At 42.5% G+C, this 25,545-nt stretch overlaps 1 protein-coding gene across 5 annotated transcripts in view; it reads right to left on the bottom strand.

The window, feature by feature from the left end:
- The window catches only part of LEF1 (lymphoid enhancer binding factor 1), a 69,775-nt gene that overhangs the window by 5,579 nt on the left and 38,651 nt on the right, over positions 1-25,545 (bottom strand). For 2 of the 5 annotated variants that reach the window (XM_017736800.1, XM_017736801.1), the window contains 7 exons: positions 24,353-24,485; positions 20,303-20,393; positions 17,975-18,058; positions 16,015-16,137; positions 15,163-15,325; positions 12,347-12,454; positions 8,638-8,686 (listed from right to left, as the gene is read on the bottom strand). In XM_017736800.1, coding sequence (XP_017592289.1) covers positions 8,638-8,686; positions 12,347-12,454; positions 15,163-15,325; positions 16,015-16,137; positions 17,975-18,058; positions 20,303-20,393; positions 24,353-24,485 — 751 coding nt within the window. Of the gene's footprint in view, positions 1-7,936; positions 7,978-8,637; positions 8,687-12,346; positions 12,455-15,162; positions 15,326-16,014; positions 16,138-17,974; positions 18,059-20,302; positions 20,394-24,352; positions 24,486-25,545 lie in introns of all 5 variants that reach the window. The other 3 variants (XM_017736802.1, XM_017736805.1, XM_017736804.1) reach the window with 3 other exon arrangements.

Genomic DNA, 25,545 nt, shown 5'->3' on the forward strand with positions numbered 1-25,545 from the left:
AGCAGGAATATTCTTCCCCCAGCCTTCCCAAGCCAGAGACCTCTTCCAGAGCAGATTAGTTTAAGCACGGAAAACGCCCAGGTATTTTAGGGTTCCCATTTAGTGCAGCGAATGGCAATGATGCCAAGCAGGTGTGGCTCTTATCGAAGGCCCCCAGTGTAGGCAGCACAAAACTACAAGCTCTATCACTGAGCTAGAATCTTTTAAATTATCTTACTGGAAGACCCAAGACATGTTTTTCCTGTTGGGGGTAGGAGGGGAGAGAAGCTCCATGTTTATAATAAAAACCAGATTGCCTCTAGACAGCTGTCTCTAGCAGTTTCTTAAAGAGGAACAGTATACTAAAGGTGAGGAAGAGGGAGGAAGAAATAGGCTTGTCTCCTTTTTGAATCTTTATGGCATATAATAAATATTCAGAAGACTATTTTTTAAATTATTTGTTTTCTAGACTGAGAGCTAGGGGCACTGAAATTGCTACTTCAGTTTTCACCTGCTGTAACAGAGAAGAACATGAGGTATTGGTAAAGCAGTAAGTGAAAATTCTTTCAGAAGAAAGAAATAACACAGGTACAGTTTCCTTTGTAGATAATTTTTTCTGCCAGAGTTAAACATAGGTTAGAATTTACACTACTTTGAAAGACAATCTCAACAGTTAAATCTTCTGATACATGGAATAATTTAAACAGTTGCTTTCATGAAACCAAAGGCAAGTCAGATATAACCTGAATATCTTCCTGAGCTTCCATCAACTCTTCTACACACAGGCATCCACAGAGCAACACTACAAGCATTAGACATCAGTACACAGAAACCACTTCCACAGCAGATTAGTTTCAGAATTCAAACATACCAACTTCACTTTGATGCAATTAAGTCATCTCATCATAAAATCTCTACTGGTCCAAAATACACAACAGAAAGCCTTTGTACCTCAAAAGACACACATATGGGAAGAAAACCAGCTATTCATCCAAATGTAGTCCCACCGCCTAGTGTGTGCATTTGCCTTTACACCATAGAAACCAATTCTGTGTAGTTATTTTGGCAATAATATTTTACCACGTGCAATTTCAGGTATCCCTGAGATGAAAGATAGATAGAAGGCTCTCATAAACTCCTGAGTTTAATATTAATGAGGGAACACATATCCTATAATGTTTGCAAGGAGGAAGCAACTTCAGAAATTATGCCTCTTTGCTCACTTAAGCCTACATAGTTCTCTTAACCCCTGATCCCACTGTACTGATGCCTGTGGCAAGAACACCAACTCAGAGATGGTCACTGGTACCATTTTCTTCAGCTGCCTCTAACCCTGCTCACACACTACACCCCAGTTCCAATGACGCCTTTGCTGCACAAATGCTTCCAACATTTGCTCCTACCACTGGAAGGAGGAGCTGAAAGCTCATGTCCTGGAAGCTCTGACTAAAGCCCATAATGTCTCACTGACTTGCCAGGCTCATGTTTTAAGTGACCAGACAGTGGTGCTTCAGCTGGCTGTGCTATGGGCTTCCTTACTTGTACAGCTTTCCAATCTGCAAGCTTTCAAAACTGTTTATATGGTACAGTCTTAACAAGCAGGTAAAGAGTCAGAGATTTAAAAGATGACTTGCATAAAAAATTCTTAAAGTAGAGGATTAAGGAACTGACTGGTATGAGAAGGTTTGCTTTATTAGCAGTGACTTTTGCAACATGACAGTTAGGCTCTTTGGTTTTGTTCTGTCCTTTTGGTTAGTTTTGTCTACAGGGTGGCTAGGTCTGCATTAATGTATATCAGAAGACCTCTTTAATCACAATCTCTAAAATCAGAGGCAAATGGAAGCAAAAGTCAGTGCAAGGGTATGCTAGGGTTTGCTAAGCTTTGACAGAATTGCATTTGAATACAATTCTGTTGAAATTAGAAGACAGATTTCACCCAAGCTTAGTCTCCAGAAACAACTGGGAAAGACTTTGACAGTATCATAAAAACTTGCTTTCTAGCTGGTCAGAAACACAGTATCAAAAACTCATTTTGAAATTTTTCATGTAAATACACTAAAAAAGTGAAAATGCAATATAAACCTGAGAAAAACATTAAAATGCTGAAGTTTTCTTCCAGTTGGAAATGAAATGACATTTCAAAACCTTACACCTTATTTATGAAACAGTTTGTTTCTACAGAGTTTTTCTCATGACCTTAGAATTCTCAGTCTGATGGTGAGTTTACTAAATCCACCAAAATACACCGTTTTTATCCAGAGAAGAATGGTGCACCAGCAGTCAACTCCCTGTCCCCACCCTATCCCACAGGAAGAGATAGAACAATAGTTGTCCCACTGCTCTCCTTCGTTCTAGCCCAAGCCGCCTGCTGCTAACACCTCAGAAGTGAAACAATTTGGGATTTTTTTAATCACTTGTAAATGTGGTTAAATTCAAACTTCATTAAGCACCTCTAATTTCACAGTTGGTTCTGCAACTTGGGCATCTCCAACAAAACAAACATATACATTCACCTCCTGAATTACCTATTTTTTCCATTTGTCAGTGTCAATTTTAAATATGAAACACTGAAGATCAGCTTCATAGCTGACTATGCTGCACCCATTTTGAAAAAATCCTTAACAATTTTTCTTATTTTTCTAATCCCATATCTGTGCTGATTGTCTAGTTGAAAGTGTTCTGCTGTTCTTTAATTTGTAAAATGTATGCTTTGCTACTACCCTCACTTACCCCTCCCCCTGTCCCTTGATTGCACTGAAAATAGCTTTTATCCCCTTCCTTTTTCCTTCCTGCCTTCCTTCCCTCCCTCCTTCTCTCCTTCCTTCTTTCCTGCCTTCCTTCCCTCCCTCCTTCCGGCACTTCACCAGGGACCTCCACCAAGATGGTAAAAAGAAGCAGGGACCTGGGTCTGCTCTGCTGGACCTCTCCCAGCAGGTGTCAGTGCCCCTCTGTACCGGCCACCTGCGTGGGGCCGTGGCTTCTCTTCGGGTTTGCTCTTCTGACCTTCTCCTTCATGTCAGAGAGCCTGAAAGAGAGGAGGGCTTCTGTCTTTCACCCTGGCAAGATCAGTGGCAGGTCAGAATTGAGTTGCGGGACGGGACGCACAGGATGCCATCCAGAGGGATGTGGGCAGGCTTGAGAGGTGGCCTGTGCAAACCTCATGAAGTTTGACAAGTGCCAGGTCCAGCAACTGGGTCAGGGCAATCCCAAGCACAAATACAGGCTGGGTGGAGAATGGATTGAGAGCAGCCCTGTGGAGAAAGACTTGGGGGTGTTGGTGGATGAGACCCAGCAATGTGCACTCGCAGCCCAGAAAGTCAGTTTCATCCCGGGCTGCATCCAAAGCACCATGGCTGGCAAGGCAAGGGAGGGGATTCTGCCCCTCTGCTCTGCTCTGGTGAGACTCCACCTGGAGTGCTGCATCCAGCGCTGGGGTCCCCAACAGTAAAAGCACATAGACCTGTTGGAGTGGGCCCAAAGGAGGACACAAAGATGCTCAGACGGCTGGAGCAGCTCTCCTCTGCAGACAGAGCTGTCTGAGAGAGCTGGCTTGTTCAGCCTGAAGAAAGTTCCAGTGAGACATTATAGCAGTCTTCCAGTTCCTAAAGAGGGCCTACAGGAAAGCTGGGGCATGTAATGATAGGACGAGGGGGAATGGATTTAAACTGACAGAGGATGGGTTTAGATTGGATAGTAAGAAAAAAAATCTTTCATGTGAGGGTGGTGAGGCCCAGAGGAGTTGCCCCATCCCTGAAAGGGTTCAAGGCCAGATTTGATGAGGCTCCAGTGGAAGGTGTCCCTGACCATGTCCCAGGGGTGTTGGAACTAGATGATCTTTGAAGTCCCTTTCAAGACAAGCCATGATCTGTCTGAGGGCATACTCATTTTCTTTGGAAATTTTATGCCTATCTGAAATGAAACAAATATTTCAATCCAGAAAATTTTCTTCTGCTCATTCTGTCCCTCTTGCCTGTGCTGAAGGCCACTATTCATGGGCAAAACAGGGAATAGGGAAGTATGGGTCACACAGGAAACAATTTTTAAAGCAAATCAGGACAAATCTCTGCACCACCATCAGCACACACATTCTCACAGAGACTAACTTCTATGCAAGTTCTCCAGGCTCTGTTTAAAGCTTCTGAGCAGTCAAGAGCTATGGGAATAGCTCATTGTTTCAATTTGGACTAGTCCAGCAATGATTTCAAGAGCACTGGACAAGCCATGTTTGAAAACATGCCTCAGAAAGCAAGGTACCACATCCTCTTTGCATCTCCTTTCTCAGATGTCAACCATGACCACAGTCATCAGATGCTTATTTTCCACCATATTCTGGCTGTGGACTGGTCCACTTTATAGTCTGCTTTCACAGCCTCACTCCACTTTATTTTTAAGTAATAGGGAAAACACAATCTAGTCATAAATTACTACCCAAAAATCACTTCTGTGCTGAAATTTGGCTCTAATTTCCATGTAGGAAGCTTGAAATGTTAAGATAATTCATTGTTCAAAGTTAAATGGTCTTAATATGATCCCTTTAAGTACTTCTGATTGCAAATCAGTATTAGTCAAGTTTTCTTCATTTTGAAAGCTTTGCTAATGTGGATGCTAATTGTTATGGAATTTTGCAAGCCACAAATATTATTCTTACAGGTTTTCAAATGTCTATTAAGCTTCTCTATCACTCTTTTTAGCCCTTGAAGATATGCCAAAACACAATGTTAAATTATGTTGTTTCCCAATTGGATCCTGCCATATGTCGAATGACGTGCCTTTTACAGTTCTATACAGAGCAAGTTATAAGAAGTTAAGTATTTCCATGCTGCAGAAAAATGAGGAAATTTTGTTAGTACCCTTCTATTTCCTTGCTGATTTCAAAATACTCATGAGATGCTAAAAATCACCCTTTTTTTCTTTCTTCCAAAAGTCTAACTGGATAAGAAATTAGAAATCTCCGCTTACAACACAAAATTGCTCCTATTTACAAATCCCCTAGAAGGCTGTGCTTAAAGTAAAAAGAAAACACTCACCTTTCAGAAAGGTGCTCAACAGGTGATCTCTACATTGTTCTTAATCTTAGCTTTCCTCATTTCCCCTTCCCTCCCGGCCTCTCCTCAATTTATTTTTAGCATTATCCGGTCTAATTCCACTCTTGGTTGATTCCAAAAGAAGATAATAAATAAGAGTTATTTCTTCAATAAACCAAAGTTATTTCAAATACTGTGTTGGGCCATGTCAACTGCAAACAAAATCCTTCTTGGGACAGTTCCACAACTCTTGAAAGACATGTTTTGGAGTACCTCAGGATAATACAGCAAAGACTGGTGCATGTGGTCACAGTATTTCTAAAGCATTCTGAAGTGTTTTACAAATTGGCCATTGAGTAGGTTGGAGATCACAGAATTCAGTTAGAAGCAGTGAAGCCTTAAGATGCCTGCTGCTGTATACAATCCTTGGAAAAGGGGCAACTTAATGCAACCACCTTGACTTTACCACTCTAATCATGTCCAAGTTAAAAAGCAGGATTAGAGGTCCACCTTAAAAATCAGTTACTTGCTGAATGTTCGTGGACAAAAAAACCCCAACAAAAACCCCACACCCAAAACTTTCACAGTATCTTAAATCATTTCTGTTTGCATGTCTCTTCCGTTACTTTCCTCTGAACATCCCACCACACAACCCTCCCACCATTTCATCCTTCTCACTTACATCACTGTAATTACAGCCCTAGCTGATCTCCTTTGTGCTGATCTTGAGATTCTTTCTTTGGTCTTGCCACCTACTCATTTCTGATTCTTCTCAGATAACAGAACGCTTGTCTCCTTCCCAGACCTCCCACCCTCCTTCCCCCTCTTCCTTACACCATCCATGCGAGTAAGAAAGCTGTTCCCAAGCTTATTATCTCCATCCAGTAAAGACTTCAACAGCTCTGCTGTGGGCCTGGTAAGATACTATGCTTGTGGGCAAAACATTCTTTGGATTAGGCTTGCAGAGGGCAAGAGTCTTAACCTTCAGAAGTTTACTTTGAAGTGTGGCTGATTTGGGTTCCCTAAATCATTCTGTGCATTTACTTCCAGCAAGAGCACATCTGTACAGCTCCAGTGCAAATCATACACTCGGTCTGAAACACTTATTGAGGCTGGCTTCATGTGCATATATGGAGTCAACAGCACGCTTCTCCTTCCCTGGAAAACATACTACTGTTCACGCACTCTGTGGTATAAATTGCCTCAAGACAGAGAGACAGGTATTGCCAACAGTTTCCACACTGTTGCAAAGCCTGACAGGACATAGAAAGGCAGGAGTGTAAAGGTCAAAGGGAGAGAAAACCCCCACATTTAGAACACTCAACCTCTAATACAGAAAATGCAGAGAAACTCCAACACAAGTAGGTCAGCACAGGCAAGACTGTAAAGCATCCAAGAAACCAAATATTCCCTGTTTTTTAGCTGTCACTTGAACCTTAGTTGTATTCCAATCCCAATCAACTGCTCTGCATCAATTCAGATAAAATTATGAGTGTTTTGCCTACCGGTACTGTGTTAGCATCAAAGGGAAAAATATTCACAACAATCATGGACCTGGACACCTAAGCTGAAATACCAATTATAAAACTCAAGGTTAAGGCACTTTTTTTTTTTTGCAGTAGATATAATACTCTAAGTAAAGATGCTTTACAGCTACGTGTTGTATAGGCTACAGAACTCCAACACTGCAATCCACATCCCAAATCAGCATAACTCAGGCATGTTCCAAAGGGCAAGGCTGTCTGCTTGCCTGAAAAACTTCTGCTTATTAGGAAGAAAAAAAGAGCACACATTTTGCCTTTACACTTTACTTCAGCTTTAAAAACAACAAACAAACCACCAAAGTCTTGTCTTAACCAAGATTAGACTAACCAGCATAATGGCATAACTTCAGAAGAGGCTTGAGTCATGCTGACTGCTGACTGACACACTGCACACAGGAAACTGAAGTTGGCTTTCTCTGGCTGAAAGTCCAAGCAGAGCAGAGGGCCAACAGGAGCCTGCTTTGCTGACTATTCTGAGTGCCACAGGGATCCTGTGGCCAAACAAGGCAGAGGAAGAGAGGATAGAGCCCATTTCTGATACAGTGTGTAGGTCATTTTACAAAGTCTTATTTTTTTGCACGATTCCTGGAATTCTTGGGGATCTCCCAAGAGCAATCTGGGTTAATTAGATAGTTTAGAAACAACTATTATTTCAAATTAATGCCATTTCTACTAGAAAATGCATTACACTGAGAGAAAGAGAAGGACCAGCCTTCCAACACAGACACTGAGAAATAAGAATCTCTCTGTGGTAGTGTGCACTCACAAGCTGACTAGATGGTGTTACTACACATGTGTAATCACTAGTCATTCCACCCTCAGTGCAGATAATATGATATAAAGAAAGAAAACACATGCTGGAAATACAACAACCACAAAAAACCCCAACCTGCACCACAAATGAAATACCACTGTACAGTTGTGGGAGAAATTCTTGAAACAACTGAAATACAGTCCCATCTTCTTAGTAGGTGTTTTGTTAGTATACAGGTGAATAAATTGTTTTTAAAAGGTGTACCCAGCCAGGCAGCATCTTGTTGATGTCAGCACATAAAATGTGCTCCAAAGCCAGCATCTAACCTGCTCTTATGAGCTGTGACAGTCTGGGAGGGCTTGCACTGCTTAATAAACCCATCCCTGGTTCACAGGCAGACTTGCAGCGAGTCAGTGAGGTGTGGTCAATTTGAAAATACTACAGTTAAGCAGTGAAATGGTGAACACCTAATAGATAGCCGGTATAAAAACCATCAGTAATCAAAGTAACATTAGCTTTGGGATATGGTAGTTCTGCAATTTTTGCTAATTTCATATTATTGCATAAAATTTATAAGAAGTTTTATTTTACAATTCAGTTTTATCAAAGCAGGAAAGCTTTAGAGATGTTCTTACCATGCTTCAGATGTAGGCAGCTGTCATTCTGGGGCCTGTACCTGTAGAAGATTGTTTTCCTTTAACAAATTTGTTACAGAGCTTTTGCACATTCCAAATAAGTTTGTTTGCTACAGTCTTACATGGACTTTTTTTGTGTGTGTTTTTTGGTTTTGTTGTTTGGGTTTTTTTATGGTTCTTATACCAGCCATTTTTTCTTGGGGAAAACAGGGTGTTTCTTTATATATATTTTACAGGCAAAGAGAAGACCTCACTGATGCTTTTAGCCAACCTACTAGGCAGCTGTTAGTGTACAAAGAAACATAAAATACACTGAGAAAAAAAAATACAGTTACTACAAAAGATCTGTGTAAAGTTTCCAGTGTCCAATAATACCACACAGTATTTGAGACATAGTTAAGTCTAAAGATGGTACAACACTGATTGAGGAGAAAAGCAAAGGTAAAACAGGACAGTGATTGCAGCAATGTGTAAGTTCAGCCAAAGATGTTGATGCCATCAGGACTGCTGCTCAGAAAGGTGTAAGGGAAAGGAGGCATGGGTTGTGTGCATGTGCACAAGCTTACATTCCAAATGAAATATCTTAAAACATCCATCAGAAGCAAGTGTTAGACATAAGCTCATAAAAATTAAATAGCGCAAGCTCTGGTTTCTAAAATACACCTGAGGTGAAAGGCAAGTAAGAGGTGCTCATGGCCTACCTGATGCTGATTCCTGCAACTTTTCTCTCTTCCTCTTCTTTTTCTTCCCCTGAAAAACAAGAAATTTTATCATACTGTTACATGCACAGAACTTTTTTTTGTCTCTTCCCTCACAGCAAAAGTCATGTGGACACAGAGAAGGCTGTTAGGAAAAAACCCAATTGTTTTCAGTGTAGCTTTTCTATCCCACTTTCAACTGGTTCAATGTTAACAAAGTTTGCTCTGAGCATCTATGAAGAAATATGCACACCAGCAATACTTATATTTATATCCACATGGAATTACAATTTCTGGGAGTTTTTCAACTAACACTGGCAGCCTCAAGCACCTAGAAGACTTCTCACGCTCAAAAATCTGATGACATGTATGTTGATATCATCATTTATGGCTCTTACAAGAACTCTTCACACATTCAGATACTTACACTGTCATACATGGTAGGAGCTGACAGGGTGTTGAAAGTACCTAGGACAACCATGACTTGTCCCCAGGGTGCAGACCAGCCAAAAAACTGTTCTGATAATGCTCGTACCTGAACAAAAGCCAAGTCTGGCTTTTGTGCCCAGAGAGTGCACTCTGCAATAACCAAACAGCAGAGACTGTACAGCAGAGCACCCTCAGCTGAGGTGCAGGACACGAATGCCTGGCACCTGTCTTTCTGGGAGACCACACTGGCCCCAGCATGCCAACCCACACACTCAGCCTTCTCCCGCACCCCCATCTATGGAAACGGCCGCAGCTCCTGCTTCACACAGTCTGTCAGGAAACAAAAGGTCAGCTTAGACCCACAATTTTAAACCTTAATCATCTTGCACCACCCTACCACTGATATTCCTCCATATGACTTGTCTTTTTTGCCCTGTATAGTCAGTGAAAGCTTTTTGTGTGTTTTAAGGAAAAATCATATCCATTTATATTTTAAAGAAGCCTCCAGACAGGCTGTAACAGATGAGTTCTGTCAAAGCCTGGGATGGTTGCTGTGAACAGAGCTGCAGCCTGCTGCCCATCCTCTGGCCCCCCACTCTCATGGCTGGCAGCTGCATGTCCCAGCACAGAGCATGCCACACACACAGTGGCCACAGAGTGGAAGGGTTGGGGTGCTGGGACACACCTTTCCGTGAGCTAACTCTGCAAGGTGATGGGATGGACAGCAGGTGATGTGAGAAACCACCTCAAACCCCTGCAGTGCTCACTGATTGATGGACAGCAAGTGAGGACTCCAAACACAGGCTATGGTGAAGCTCCAGCACATGAACTTAAGTAGCCTGCACTCTGCTCTGACAGTCTGGGCCTGCCTGACTCTCAAGCTCTTGTCCTTTTTTATCCCAAGGCTGGCAACAGGGCTGGGCAGTGCCTTGTGAGCAAGATTCCAAAGCCAGGACCAAGACTAGAAGTTGGAAAGCACATTTCAAGGGCTCTGGGGAACTCACAGCAATATACTTTATCACTTGGGCACCAAGGCAATACTCTTTTAGAGAGGAAACTGCATTAGTGCAGATGTTAACATGGAAAAGTCATGGGAGGAAAAATTGTTTTATTCTCTACATCAGGCTGACTTCAAGTGCTAAAACATAAACTGAAAGCAGATATGAGATCTACCTATGACATAACACAAGTGAAGGAATGGAAGACTGGGCTGAAACCTAGTTGTCAGCATTCCCAACTAAGATAGTTTCTGACAACTGCAGCACACCCAGACACCCTCACGTTATGAGAACACTGTGCTTCTCATGTCTATCACACAATTTTGCATGACTGCTTTGGGTAGCAGTAGTAAAAACATATGAAAAAGATAGTGTCAAGAGTTGAATAATAATGTTTAACATTTTCTTCATATTCCTAAAATCCTGAATAACCAGACAAACCAAAACAGAAGAACCAAAACCATACAGTATGTATTTTTCACTCGTACTGTTTTGTGAAACAGAAGAACCTCCCCCAAGTCATTTCCAACCCTCAAAATACTGGAGTAATACCTGTGCCAAATTAATACAATTTCACTTTTTGACTGCTAAAGTTAGGAAAACCAAAGAGGAAAAAAAAAGAAAAATGACATATATCTGAAAAGGTTTCAGCAATAAGCTGTGCTCTCCTATGATCACCATCTGACCACCACTGCAGAACGTGTGCATTCCTGGAGAGGCAGAGGGGAGGGCTGCAAGAGGAAGTTAGCAGAGTTCTTCATTGTAACATACAGGACTGGAGTATGTCAGAGATATACTTCCACACAGGATGTAGGCTGGAAGCACATCAAAGAGATACCTCTTACGTGCCACCTCACACACTCCAAATGTCTGTCAAGGCATTTAAGAAACCGCAGGTCCGCTGCATGTGCTGTGTGACATAGGCTGGGGCAGAACACAAGGTTCTCAAAGCCAACATGACCAAACATCACAGGACCATCTTGAAGCCTGATGTCCAGTAAGCACAAGTTGACAAGACTCCAAAGTGGTGTGATTTTCCAGAAAGTAAATTCAAGACAAGAAAAATCCCCTCATTTCCAGGGAGTCTTTCCCTAAGACCCTGTTTGTTCCCACCTATATTTCAAGACAGCTCCGTTGACACAGTCTGCTTACTGGAAATAAACCCTACCTGTGTAATGTCAGGACAGTTTATAGGCTGTGTAAAACAGACAGAAAGAAGCTGCCAGGGCTTACAGTTGTGACTGTGCTTACAAAACTGGGCATGCATGTCAGCCAGACCAGGGCATTTCCTTCAGAGATAATCACATAGTTTCTGTGTCAATGCATTCTGTGCCAGTTTCTACAGTTTCTGTTAATACTAGATGTTTAGGTACCTCAATCCTTAATGCCCAAAGACATCACCAAAGTAGAGAAAAACTACTGTCCACCTAATGCAGAAGGAAAACTGAGCCAGATATACCATGTACACTTCCTATCCCAGTAGATGGTGTCACATCTAAGGGAGGGACAGAAAGGAGCCCAGATCTTGGATTAGGATCAGCCTCTCAGGATTGCAGCTTCTGAGTTTGATATCATCACATTTGGCAACACTGACAGCTCATTGTAGGCACCATAGTGTAAGCATGCACTGCAAGCTGTGTGATGTGCTATGAACTTGTTAGATATTTAATTATAAAACAAGAGTAACTTTAAGAAAACTTTTCTATATAGATACATACATGTATAACTTATATATATATATATATATACATACACACACATACATGTATAACAGAAGGCTCTACCATGAAGGTTACTTATACAAGATTTGCACAGATGGACCATTCTGAATTCTTTTCAGCTAAAGTTCAGTCTGCATTGAGACCCCTGGGCTTGCAGTTCTCTTGAAAGCAAGACCCCCCTTTTTTTCTCAGGTCTAAAAAAGATTTCTGGATAATAAGCAATCAAATAGAAAATGATAAAAAATTCACAGCTGTATAGGACAACATGAGCTTCCAGACAGTAGTGGCCACTGTCTTAGGAAAAAAACTTTCCAAGTTATATTTTCCCCGCAAAAACTGTGAACTTCATAAGAAGCATCTCAACAACAACAACAACAAAATCTCAAGTTTTCTGGGTGCTTGAAGTGAAAACAAATATAAGGTTTATGTTATTTGTATGTTCACCATCCCTTCACCCAGGACTTGCCACAAGTTATAGAGAAAAAGAAGAAACAATAATAATAATTTTAAAAGTTACAAAAAGAAAGTGAATTTTAAAAAGGAACCTTCAAGTGAGTGACTTACATAGTTGTCTCTTGCAGACCAGCCTGGATAAAGCTGCATATGTAGCTGCCTTTCTTTACGAGCTAGTTCATAATATTTTGCTTGTTCTTCACGGGAGAGAGCGTGCCACTGCAAACAAATAAACACAACTTTAGACTGGGAACTAACTTACACCTAGGCAACAGATGACTTGAACAAGTGTTTTGGTGACTTTGATTCAGTCCTTCCCCACTGCAAAAATGAAATTCATTAGCAATTACAAGCACCTGTGTTTATTAACTGACTTTCAGGCATTTGTCAGCTCTGCAACTGCCAAGTGCCTTGAGCAAGACAAAAATTATTTATGGAAACAGGGCTCACCGAATAGTCTGCTCACAGAACCATGCTCTCCCAACACTACTTAAAAAAACCAACAACAAACAAACAAAAGCAAACCCTAACAAAAAAACGGCAACAAAACCCAGCCTTTAGCTCCTGACAGAACTGAAGGGGTTTGTGCTGCTTTTGAAGGGCAGCAATCTCCCCTTGACAGAGGGGTCTGCTGTCTTGGTTTCAAGCAGCAGCTAGACTCAAGTTTTCAATGCCAACACAGAAGGCTTTCTGGGCACTAGCACTCCCTTTCCAAGATCAACTTCTAAGTACTGAACTTCAAGGTACCTGCTTTCTGGTTGAAAAAGTAAATGGCAACTGCAAAAGTTTCTAAGATAAAGAAATCACAGAACTACAGTCTTACAGATTACATGAGTTGACTTTTGTAGCCAAGCAGGAATAAATTTCCTGGTTTCATGTACTTAAAAACATATTCCCCCCCCCCCCCCCCCAAAAAAAATGCAAACGCAAAACCTCACAACCTAAAAATTTGAAAAGGCATAAGCTACATTAGTATCTAGTAATTTTGTCCTTTTTGAAACACCTATCATAGACCTGAACCAGAAAGAGTAAAGGCCTTTTATTTTGAATTAAGTTCCACTGCTGCAGCATTAGATGCATCTTCTTGTTTGACAACATCCATGGGGAAGTGAGGGGAGAAGTTATTAAAAAAATCCAAAAAACAGACAAAAATCCTTAAGAAATCATTAAGACACCCATACAAGAATTACATACAGAACTAAGATTTCAGATCAGATCGCATTTGTATGACTTAATATGTTATTCAGTTACATGTCAGAGGACGTGAACTAAAGCTCGTCTGCCTTGACTTGGCAAGTTGGATGTGTTATTGAGAGCACAGCAGTTCAGCCTGTCTGCAACTCTCAAACTCCACATGCACATTCAAAAATTGGCAGGTAGTGACCACAATGCTGTGGCATCAGAGAGCCCAGCAGCAGACAAAGTGTCAGTTCATGAGAACAGAGGTGGTTCCTGCTCTGGGGTAGCACAGGGTAAGTAGTGACCAGGATGACTGAACATGAGACACTTGAATTGTCAAGTGTTAACTAATCTCCAAGCAATTATATTGGATAACTCATACATCGTTTGCACGACAGCAAAAGTGGAATTTGAGGTACTTTCATGGAGAACAGCAACTTGAAAAGAGGAGTCCAAGCTGCAGAAAAAACAGGCAATGGAGCCCTGAGGCTTGATTCCTTGCCAAAGCAGAGATAAATAAGCCACTGCCCTTGTTCAGGCCAAGAAAACTAGGCTGATATACTAAGCAACTAAGATCAATCATCTGGGACTGCTGTCACCTGTAAAGAGAAGTTCACAGGTCACAGAATATTGTGAGTTTAAAGGGACTCTCAAGGATCAAGTCCAACTCTTAAGCAAATGGCCCATATATGATCCTAGAGACTTGTATGAAAGCATGGAAAAGGCAAGCACCAAGATGAACTTTAAGGGGAGGTAACAAGAACAACAAAGCAGAAGACTGCATGAACATGAACAAGTACCAATAGATTTCTGCTGTGTTTGGAGCAGGAAGTCTTCTGACTGTAATACAAGAGGAGCACTTTAAGGTCATGTGCTGATTTCCCATTTAAAAGCACAGGGTTTTCAGAGTCACAATGCCTCTCAGTACTGCCTTGGTCAGTGATCAAAAAGAGGTGTTCACTGGGAATTTGAATAATCCCTACTCAGATTGATACAAAAATCACCCCTTTTCTCATTTCTGGGAGTCAGTTGCAAAATGGGTATTTACCTCTGCTGCCTTCCCTTGGAAGAATAACACTGGCAGAGAACACAAAGGCTGTACTGTGAGTTGGCCTCCATAGCGTTTTTTCTGTGTGGAAGGTACAAAACAACTAAAATGCCACAGAAGCAAACAGTTCTCAGCAAAGCTCTGGTACATGTACTGGGATCATCAGTACTCGGCTGATGACTTCAGAGACATTCAAAACATGACTGGGCAGGTTCCTGAGCAACCTGATGTAACTGGACCTGCTTTGTGCAGATGTTGGACTACACAACCTCCATGGGTCCCTCCCAACCTACATGACTTTACAATTGGACCACAATATATTCACTTTTGAGTTTCATCTCCAGTGGCATCCAGTGTTCAACTTTGAATGATCCTTTCCTGCTCTGATGGACACCGGCATAAGGGAGGACCCAGAATTTGGTTAAAATGCTCCTTCATGTGTGACTGAGGCTATTTCATGTCTGAGCTGCTGGCACCATAACATGAGCGGAACAGACACAAATTTGATGATGTTGCTAATGCTGAAAAAAGAAAATCAAGATACTACTTTTATTTTTGTTGCATGTTTGATCTTCTATAGCTAATTTAATAGTTGCACATCAGTTATCACCTCAAGCAGAAAGTCAGCCTTCACACCCAGCTAAAGGGAAACACAAATTAGCAGCACACGTGAGCACTCACAAACCCTCCTGGTACATACCCTTCTGCCAAGGATCTGGTTGATAGCTGCACTTTCTTTCAAAGTACACTCTGCTACGACGTTTGCTCTCATTTCTTTCATGTACAACATGAAAGCATTCAGAGGTTTCTTAATATGAGGTCTTTTTGGCTCTTGTTCTTTTCTCTGTTCATGCTGAGGCTTCCTAAAACGTGGTTGGGAAAGGGAAAGGAAAGGAAAAAAAGCATTAATTTGCTTCAACCTAAAAAGATCCAATGGAACATTACTGACTTGTGGTTACAGTAGCACTTAAGTAGTAAGAATGAGAATTTCAGTGGTCACGTCCCATCCACTTTCACATCTTTTAGTTTAATACTCAGGGAGGACGTCAGGTTGACATTCTCTAGCAAGTAACATTTAATCTGTGAATCTGTTCCAAATTCATCACTTGTCTCAATTCTCTTTTTGAAAAGCTATCCATGGTACCCTAAAAGACCACTGCCATAGGCAGGAGAATACCTTCTCATCCCCTTCTTTCCTAGGCCTTTTGCCTTTGAGTACTAAGCAATGAGACTGCTTTTTACTAGTGAATTTTGCAGGTAAGGACTTTTCCAGCAGAAAGAGCACGAGTCACAGCTGGACAGGTCCATGATTATGACTGAATCAAGATGGCTGTTGCCAACAGCTTAAAAATGCTGGACTGGAATGAAAAATGGCTTCTCATTACCCTTACCAAACAGTAGCTCACAGCTCCAGTTTTAGTTATAGGAGAAGAGTTAAAATTCAGAGAGATTATGAAAGACACTTTTTTTAAAACATCCTTGACTCTTCTCCAGACAGAGTTAGTTCTCAAACATTTATTCATTATGAGCTAGTGCAGAAAGGCAGACTCACACATGCATTAGCTCACTGTCGTTGTGCAGATGTTCTTGTTTCACTTGAGGTGTTACAATAGCTGGGTGAGGGATTCCAGTTGTGTGAGGGCCTGGAGGACCAGGAATCATGTGATGCGAAAACCTAAAAGAGAAAACAAAGCAAGGTCTGTAACCTCACTGAAGACAGGCATCAAACACGTATGACAGCAGCAGGACACTCTAAGAATGCAAATGCTACAGAGCTTGCAATGAAGACAAGTCTTACAGAGCACATGAAAAATATTTGGCTAAGATTTGTGCATTGTAGCCCAATTATTCAAGAAAAACAAACAAATCAGTCAACATTTTGGTTGTAGAGAAGTTATTTTATTACCTTTCAGGCAAACACTTTTAGCAATGCATGCAAGAAATATTTAATGTTTATACTGTTGCACTGTCTAGAAATAAAAATACACATTTCTTAACCAAAAAAGTGTATTTCCACACCAAGATATAAACATTCTTGAAATATCCACCACCAGCCAATGCAAAGGAGGAAACTGCCATGCAGAAACAAATAAAATGAAAGAAGAGTCTTTTCAAGAAGTCCCTGATGGCTCTCTTTACTTTTCAAGGTACTTAAGGTAAAAGATTTTAACATCACTTCATCTGAACCGACTATTCTTACCTCAAATGCTTAAAATAAACTTTGAAAATCCTGCATCCCTGGGAGCAGGGAGAGAGTTTTGTCCTAGTTAAAGCTTCCTTTCATTTGTACAAGAAGGAAAATGGAAAATAAAACCAAAATACCACTAACTGAATAATCCCACCCTACTAACCCAGGTCACTCTTAAGGACAGCTGAGACAGAACTTGAAGGTGCTGAACATTGCAAGCTCAGCAGCAGCAGAAAACCTGCATGCTGTATTTTAAACTGGTGGAAAGTACTGTTAACATCAAAAACAAGCTCATGCTCCAAAGTTTTGCTGAAGGAGTGATGGCTAAGGAATGGCATCCAGCCTCTCCTTTCACCATGCCTTAGTCCCCTTGTTGCCCTTTTCCTTCATGTGATCAAAATAAAGGAAACACAAAGCCCTGTAACCAAATCAAGTGATTTTATCTTGGAGGAAGAATGGGTTTTCTTCCCAATCACCCTGACAGGCACATGCTTATCATTCCCCTGTAAAGAAGTGAAGGGACAGTGATAATCCAAAAGAGCCCACACACAAAGAGGCAAAAGGACCCCCCACTTATCAAATGGCCTGCCTTAAATCCCTGTGCAAGAGGGTGTGTCTTCTACAGGTCACAGAAAAAACCCCAAGAATGGTATATTGCAACCTCGTGTACACCAAGCACAGGATGCAGAAGCTGTCTTTAGAATGCGAAAGCAGAGCATAGGAGGTCTGGAGTGTGTCATGCCCAAGTCTCAATTAGCATTGCTTGCTTGCACTTAGACATAAAGACACAGTGCCTGAGTCACACACCAGTACAAATACTGTGCTGGCATCCCCTGCCATTAGTGGCTTTGGGCTATGAAATACCTACTTGCGAGCAAGTTTCCATACAGAGCATTACCTACGTGATTCAAGACTAATTACCAACAGCTTTGAAATTGGAACTAGAGAAGGCAGACTAGAGTGACAATCCACCTGGCTGCATACTGACATGAGCAAAACCCAAGGATGCTATGCACAACACTATGTGTTGCATCTAGAAATGGACTAATGACTCATTTCAGATGAAACAGCTCAATTAATTGTTGACAATTCACTGGTGCTCCTCATTGCAACACTTCAGAGACTGACAAGAAAATGCTGAATGAGACCAGTGTGGGATCCAGGCAAACTGCATATACAACACATAAGTTAAATAAAAATGTATGCATAAGGGTTTAGCTGACTGAAAAGCAAGCAAAGGCAGACCAAGATGCAAGCAGAAGAGCAACTTGCCCTCTAATGCCAGCAGTTACTCCCCAGTCAGTCATTCACCTCCTACACCTACCTGGACATGGAAGGGTCGACTGAGAGTGAGGATGGATAGGGCTGCCTGAATCCACTCGAGATAGGATATACAGGCTGACCTTGCCTGAGGTCACAGAAGAAAGGAACCCATCAATCATACGATATGGTATTCAATGGTTACTCTAGAGTTACAAGCTCTTGATGGGAACTCAGTCACAAATGAATAGTAAGAGCTAATACTTTCAAGAGTTCTCCTAGTGAAACTAATGAGTACTTAAATGCTTTGAACTTTCTCCCTTGCTATTGAAAGATTCCCAATCTAAGTTTCCACTGGGAAGGAAAGCAAAACAACCAGCCTTCCTCCCCCAGGGCACATAACACACATGCACACTCCTCTATCTCTATCCCTCTCTCACCTAGTTTTAGAAGCACTGGAATCAGATTTGTTAAACAAGCTCTTAGGAAAAAAGCATCTTATTCCAAATAGTTCTACTGTAGATCAGAGCGAGAACACCAGATGGTGAATTATTAAGCTAAAAAGCCTTTTGAACAGTTTTATTAAGTCTTTGAAAACTTAGGACTCTCTCCATTAGCATATGCTATAGTGAGGTACAAGTGGACAGCTTTTCTGAGCAGAAATTTGTTTGATTAAAAAACTCCAACCCAACCACGTAAAAGGCCACAGCGACACAAGTCAATCTTACTACTTAAAGATCAAACTTTGCAGTCCAGTAAGAGAAGCTTGTGTGAAGGTCTTCCCTCCTTGACACTCCCACATATACATAATATTTTGCCACCAGTCCGTCAGTTGAGGTCTTTAATTTTTATGATCATCACTACATTTTGATTACTTTCAGTTTGCAATGGTTCAGTCATGACTACAATGAACTCCCTGGAGTAGCATGCAATGGTAATGCAAGCAAATACCAGTTCAGCCGAAACACCTCTTCCAACCAGAGGGGCACCACACACATCAACACATCAATGCTATTCAGATGCTTATTGACTGGTCAATCAGACGAGAAAAAATGGAACTGGGCCTTTGTAAGGTTCAGGACACAGTAAGGTTTCACTCTTGGAGCATGTCACTGGAAATGAGCAGTGCTCAAAGGGAAGAGGAAATGAAAAAAAAAGTTGAAGGAAGTCTCAACAGTGCTACCTCACAGCAGGGAGCCGTAGCACGAGGGACAGCTGAGTATGTCCCGCTGTTGGTGAGTGCTGCTGAACGCATCCAGAGTCTTGTAAGGTTGGATAAATCTTTCCCTCTTCCCTCCCCCCAACTTCTGCACCAAGAAACCATTCAGAAGAAAGGATTGACCACATCTGGAAAGCGCATGCTAGCAACTGCCTGGTGGCAGTGGAAGTGAGGAGACAGCTAAGCAGCAAAATGGGGGGGGGAGGGGGAAAATCAAAAAAATAGATACTTCCATATTTTAGTAGTTTGATATCTACTAATTATTTGTTCCAAAAAGGCATGTGGCCTTTCCTGAAAGATATGCCGGCAATACAGCATTTCACCATCTTCTGCTCTCTACTTTCTCTGCCTGTTGTCATCTGGATCATGTTTCCCTCCCATGGAGACATTAAAAACAAAAAAAATCTGCATCCCTCATTGCGTGGGCACAGACTAGTCACAATACAAATTCTAAAGCGCTGAAATTATGGCTGAGTTTCCTTATTCCCTCTTCCAAGAGAACTGAAGGCAAGTACATATCTACCCCAAGTAGACATGAAGCACCCTGCCAAATCTGTTACTCCAAAAATACCACATTTCCTCCACCCTGAGTGGCAGCAAGAGATCATGAGAGTGCTAGTATTAGCAAGAGCAGCAAGATCCCAGTGATAGAGGCTTTTCTCCATACAGAAACTGTAAAAAGCAGCAGACTACAAAAGTTTGTTCTCCATTTGGGGCAGTTTCAAGATTTCCCCACGCATACATACTTCAAAGTTCCTTCTTACCTCCCCTCTCCTGAGTAATTGCAATTTTGTTTATTAAAATTTACATTTAATTCCTTGAGAACTGTTTTCTGCTATCTTTCCAAAAGCTTAATTGCAATTTTGTTTATTAAAATTTACATTTAATTCCTTGAGAACTGTTTTCTGCTATCTTTCCAAAAGCTAAGAGCCACAAATCTGAGCCATAAGAAACATAGAGACTTCAAAGTGAAATCTATACACTTCAATTTCTGTATGCATTCAAAAAACAGATTCAATTCATTTCAAAGATCGACATTTTTTCATCTTTTCAACTAAAATAAAGTAGGAATTTCTTACTGGAATGACATTGTTTTGTAAATGCTGCGACTGATTCAACAATAGCAAATGGTGTGAACATGCACCTGTCTGAAAAGAAGCTAAAAAATCTTACCAGCCGAGAGGTGGTGTTATCTGTCCAACCCCCCCTGGAGACAAGGGATAGAAGGTAGGGAGATCAGGAGCTGGAGGATGCCTGGACATGCCTGTTAAAAAGCACAGAAGAATGAGTGACTTTCTCCTCAAAATACTCTGTATATGACCTACAGTTCCCACCTAATACTACAGTGGAACTAATACACTGGATAAGAAATAACCACCTTCTTGGTTTGTGTTAAAAGCAAAAGATTCCATGGGCCACCTTTCAAACAATTTGCACACAATACTGCAATTCAAAGGGAGATACCGGAAAAAACAATGTGGAAGGAGGAAATAAATGTATGGGTAAGGACCTGTGCAAGTTTAGATCTCCTGTGAAATGCATTAGGTGCTACTGTCCTCTCAATGGTCTCACCAAACCTGACTGGAACCTGAGGACCTCCTCTAACACATCATGAAACAAGGGGAAAATAAAGCATTGTCGAAGAGGCAGCACAGCAGAGCTACTAGATTAGGTAAATTGCTACTTTTATATTTTCACGGGTTCCCTTATGGATTCACAGATTTTGGAAACTTGCTACCACAGAGGATCAGTGGTTAATTAAGAATCGTTTTCAGGCCTGTAATGGTCACACTTGATATGATTCATTTGGCTTCCAATTGTCACTCCAGTTCCAACTAAGCTCTTCATCAAGTTGACTCCTGTGGGCTCCAAGGTCAATCTGTTTTGCAATGGTAGTATTTCATGGAAAAATAAGAGTCCCATCAGGAATGATCCATCAGCTCACATTCCCCAGAACACAGAGTCCTACAACTGCAAGAATCACCTCAAGATTAAAGCTAATCCTCATCCCAAAAGGGTCTGTGGTCTCCATTCTTCACCTAAACCTTGTTCCCCAAGGAGACATGGAATTACAGTTGCAGAGGCCACAAAGACATTGATTTATTTAAATGTGTTTAGGGAAGAGGGGGTGAAGCAGAAGGAATTGTTAAGTCTACTTCACATGTTAAATCAGCTGCTTTAAAAGGGTATTAAATATTAATGTGGTGACACTCCAAAGGTCCAAGACTGAGCATATGCTACCTTGACACTTAATTTATAGATAGATGTTACTGATTTATTCCCCTCCCAGTTTGTATTTAAATCTTCTGAATTTAATTACAAGATTTGAAGAATATCTGTCAGGACCATGTACAGGAAAGCATGGAAAATAATACCAGTGGTGTTATTGTCTGAAAAAAACTAAATTTTCAGACTTGGAACCACAACCTGAGTGAGTCGAATTTCTGACCAGTTGTCTTTTCAAAGGTGTAAAACAGCTGGTAGCTAACAGGAAAGGAAACACTTTACATATCCCAGGGCTTTTACATGAGAGGGAACACTCTTTGCGAGTGGTTAAAAAAAGAAAACCAAACAAGGTGTTAAAGAAGCCCAGTGTCTCATCTCTCACATCTCTGGTGATGACTGATGCTCCTGGAAGTGATGACATGACCTTGCCCCTGCCAGAACAAGTTCTGCACAAGGAACTGGGCCACTTCTTCTCCAGAATCTGCAATTCTGATCCACGGAGACAACACTGCTCTCTCTTAACTAATGCACAATAGTTATTGCTAATCCAAAACTTCTGGCCCCTTATGGACGGCTACCAGCACCTAATGCCCACAGGAGCACACACAGCTACCACATGGCCACTACTCTCCAAAGCAAGTTCTCCCGAGAGGGTTAAAGAAAAAAATTATAAAAAATAAAAAAAAAAAAGTAACTGCCTTTAGGAAGGTGGTTCTGTGTGTCCATCCCAAAGTGCCTTGGGTGCAAGAGGCAGTGCTGAGGGCAAGCTGCTGCAGACCCCCTCGTTGGAGGATTTTGGTGGGAGAAGGGCACCCTGGCATCAGGGCTAGGGAGCCAGGGCACTGCCTTGTTCCAGACCCACAGTGGGAGGCAAGGACAGAAACAATGGTTGGAGGCATTTGGCAGAGGACCTGAGGAAAAGAAAAATCCTCTCTGCAGCTACTGCATGGGCTACTTCAGTGCGGCTGCTCCCACATGCCGGTGGCGCCGAAAGAGGGAGCATGGACGGAAAGACCACACACATCAAGGAGACCATCCCAGACAAAACCAGCAGTCTCCAGGCTGCATTATCCACATCATCCATTGCCATCTTTGCCAGACACTGAGCAAAGGGATCAAGAGCCCATTCAGGAACACCAGAGGGCAATGAGCTTTGTGCCTCCTGGCAGAGCCCCTCGGCAGGCTTGCACTCAGGGATGGGGATGTGACTGGTGGGGTGCTGGGCAGGGGAGAGGGTAGAGAAGCAGCAGAAGAGAGGATGTGCAGCAGCAACAACAAACCAGATGTTGTTTAGTTGGGGTCTGCTGTACAGGAATACAAAAATAAACTGGGGTAAAGGCAAAAAAATGGGGCACAGGAGGGCAAACTCAGCATGCAGTAAGCAAAAACCTCTTGAGCTCACAAACTGCAGCAGCGGGTTGTGCCCCAGCTCTCACAGCCAGCTTCAGCAAGAGGTGGAAATCCCATTCTCTTAACGCGTGGCACCCCTGGGATTTCAAGGAATGAGTGTGAATATCCTTCTCCTGGGCACTGATGCAAAGGAAGAAGACAAATGAGGACAGGAGGTCTCCACTTGCTTCTTCCAAGTCTGAAAGAGGTATTATATATGTATCTACAGGCCAGGCTTTCCAGGCAGAGTGCTTTTTGTATTCTCCCTCCCTAGAAAAAACTAAACAAGTAACCACCAAATAGCAAAAGACACACAGAACCAACAGGTCATAGCATTTTCTGGATGTAGCCCATGTTATTATCTCCATAGCACAGCCAAAATAAAGCATAGGCATTCAGGGAAAGACAGAAGAAAAAGTCTCTCTCCCTGAACAGTGATGACTAGAAGCCTCTTCAGATAAATGGGACTACTGTGCATGTGGATGTGTGCCCAGGTAAAGCAGAGCTTCACGATTTTGTCAACTGGGTGTCACAGCACATGGTGGGACATGCCAGCACAGACAGAGGCAGAGAAGCACCCTCCAGGACCAGTCATGGCACTGACAGGCTTCCTGCCCATGCAGATATACAGACTACAGTGAATGCCTTTGTAAACCCTCTGCTCTCGCTCCTTTCCTCCTCATCACCAGGTCTCCCATGCAGATTTCTTCTGCACAGGTGCTTAGCCAAACCCTGGCTCAGACCCGCGACAGCCATGGCCAGTCCTCCCCTTGCATCTCGCCAGTATCCATCACATCCCTCCCCAGCTCCTGCAACCCATTGCAAGCAAGCACACCCTTCCCAGGAATCCCTTGGGTTCTCCTGAGTACTGGGAAAAGCTCTTGGCACAGGCTGGGCTTGACACCTTGGAGACTGTCTGCTCTTCCCTGGGGGCCTGCAGACTGACTCTGAGCAGGGCTGGTCTGACATTCCCAGATGTGGATCTAGGAGGCTTTTGTGTTTGCCTTAAGGAGTCCTAGAGGTGCAGAGAAAACTGACATCCATGACTCAGACATGTAACAAGATGCTTTCTGCAGAAGGCAGCCAGCACAAGAAGGTTCAAAAATGTCACATTTGTAAAGCTTTTACTTGCACAGGCTCAAAACTATTTTTATGGGCAATGCTTTGATTATGCCAAGTGACATATAGAAGAAAATGGACAACTAGAATACAAGGACATAAAATAAAGTGAAAGAAAAAGTTTCAATAACACCACTTCTGAAGCACTTGTCCCTCTGTTTTCGGAAAGGTGAGGGAAGGTTGCCCTTTCTGCATCTGCATGCTGCAAGCCTTGGGCACCACAGGAGATGGTGAAGACTGGCTGTTGTTTACCGAGATTTTGAAAGATTTTGATGAGAAAAACAAGCCCGGATTATCACATTAGAAAGAGCATAAAAATTTAAGTCTCCAAGTTAAATATCAGCATCACAGCAGAACTGCCATCTCTGAAAGTGGGCATATGCATCTGGAAGCCTCCCTCTAAAATATTACAAATAAAGCTCTGTCAGCAGCATGGAGGGCACCAGGACCACCCTGCATCTCCACCGTGCTGGGAAAGGATGGGCTCACCTTGTTTGGAGCTGACGTCAGAGGGGATGTGAGATGGGTGTGACCCCGGGGAAAAGTGCTCATCGCTGTAGGTGATAAGAGGGGTGAGGGGGTGAACCGCATGAGAAGGCTGTACCACGGGCACCTTGTTGGACTGCAAGAGAAGGACAAAAGTTAAATTGTGTTAGTGAGGCTTCTGCTTTGAAAAAAAAAACCAGATGACATTTCCAAAATGCTGTTTTAAAATATCTGCATTGCTGAAGCGGGGGAAACAGATGGACAGACATGACATTGGGGCTAGTGGATGGAAACCAGGTTTGCTGCCAGAATCGGCATCCTCAAACCACTGGCACCCGAGGAGGGATGCAGCTATTGAGGAAATGCAGGGAAATGGGTGGGGGCCGGGAGCAGGAAGAAAGGCATTTGGGACACATTGAGACAGGGCTGCGGAAATGGCAAATGGAGAGCTGCAGGGCAGGAGGAGCAATGTGCTGGGCAGGCAGGCACTGTGCATGAAGGGCTGTGACCTAAGGACAGCAGAGTCAGCAGTAGTGCTGGAGAAACCCTTTGGTTACAGGAACAGCATTTAAAAAAAGAAGGCTTAAAGTACAGGCTTGCCATATCTCCAGCCTTAAGAGCAACACAAGCTTCCTCAACTTCCCTCTTCCTCTCCACTGTTCTCCTGCACAGCCGTGGCACAGCACAGCTGGGACAAACCCCCACCATCACCAGAGGAATGGCAAGTTTGTCCCTTGCAGTTTTACACACTCTGGATGAAAACTCATGGTCTGTGTACCAGGTGACTAAAAGGGCACCCTTAGAAGCCTGATCTCATACATAAGCAGTTGGCAGTGGCCTCTCAAGGGGGTCGGTGAGAGGGGAGACCTGCTGAGTGCACGGGGACAGCTGGGAGGCCTCTGACTATCAAGGAGAACTCAAAGTGCTACAAACACCCACGAGGGTTCTGAAATGGGTGCCATAAGGTGATGTCCATGCAGGGAAAGATGCACACTTCCCACCAGCACTTCCCAGAGTGCGGAGGTGCAGGGGAGGAGGCAGGCAGCATGGTGGAAGGATCCTGTCCACAATTATGCCCTTAGATCAAGGTTGCAAGACAACAGAACTCCTCAATCCCAATGAAATCCTGCATTATTAACACTGCTTGAAACTCAGTTTGCTCTTTCCACAGTGGGACAAGCCATAGTAATGATGCC

Source organism: Corvus brachyrhynchos, unplaced genomic scaffold, assembly GCF_000691975.1.
Source record: "Corvus brachyrhynchos isolate BGI_N302 unplaced genomic scaffold, ASM69197v1 scaffold175, whole genome shotgun sequence".
In the NCBI taxonomy this organism is placed as follows: Eukaryota; Metazoa; Chordata; class Aves; order Passeriformes; family Corvidae; genus Corvus; species Corvus brachyrhynchos.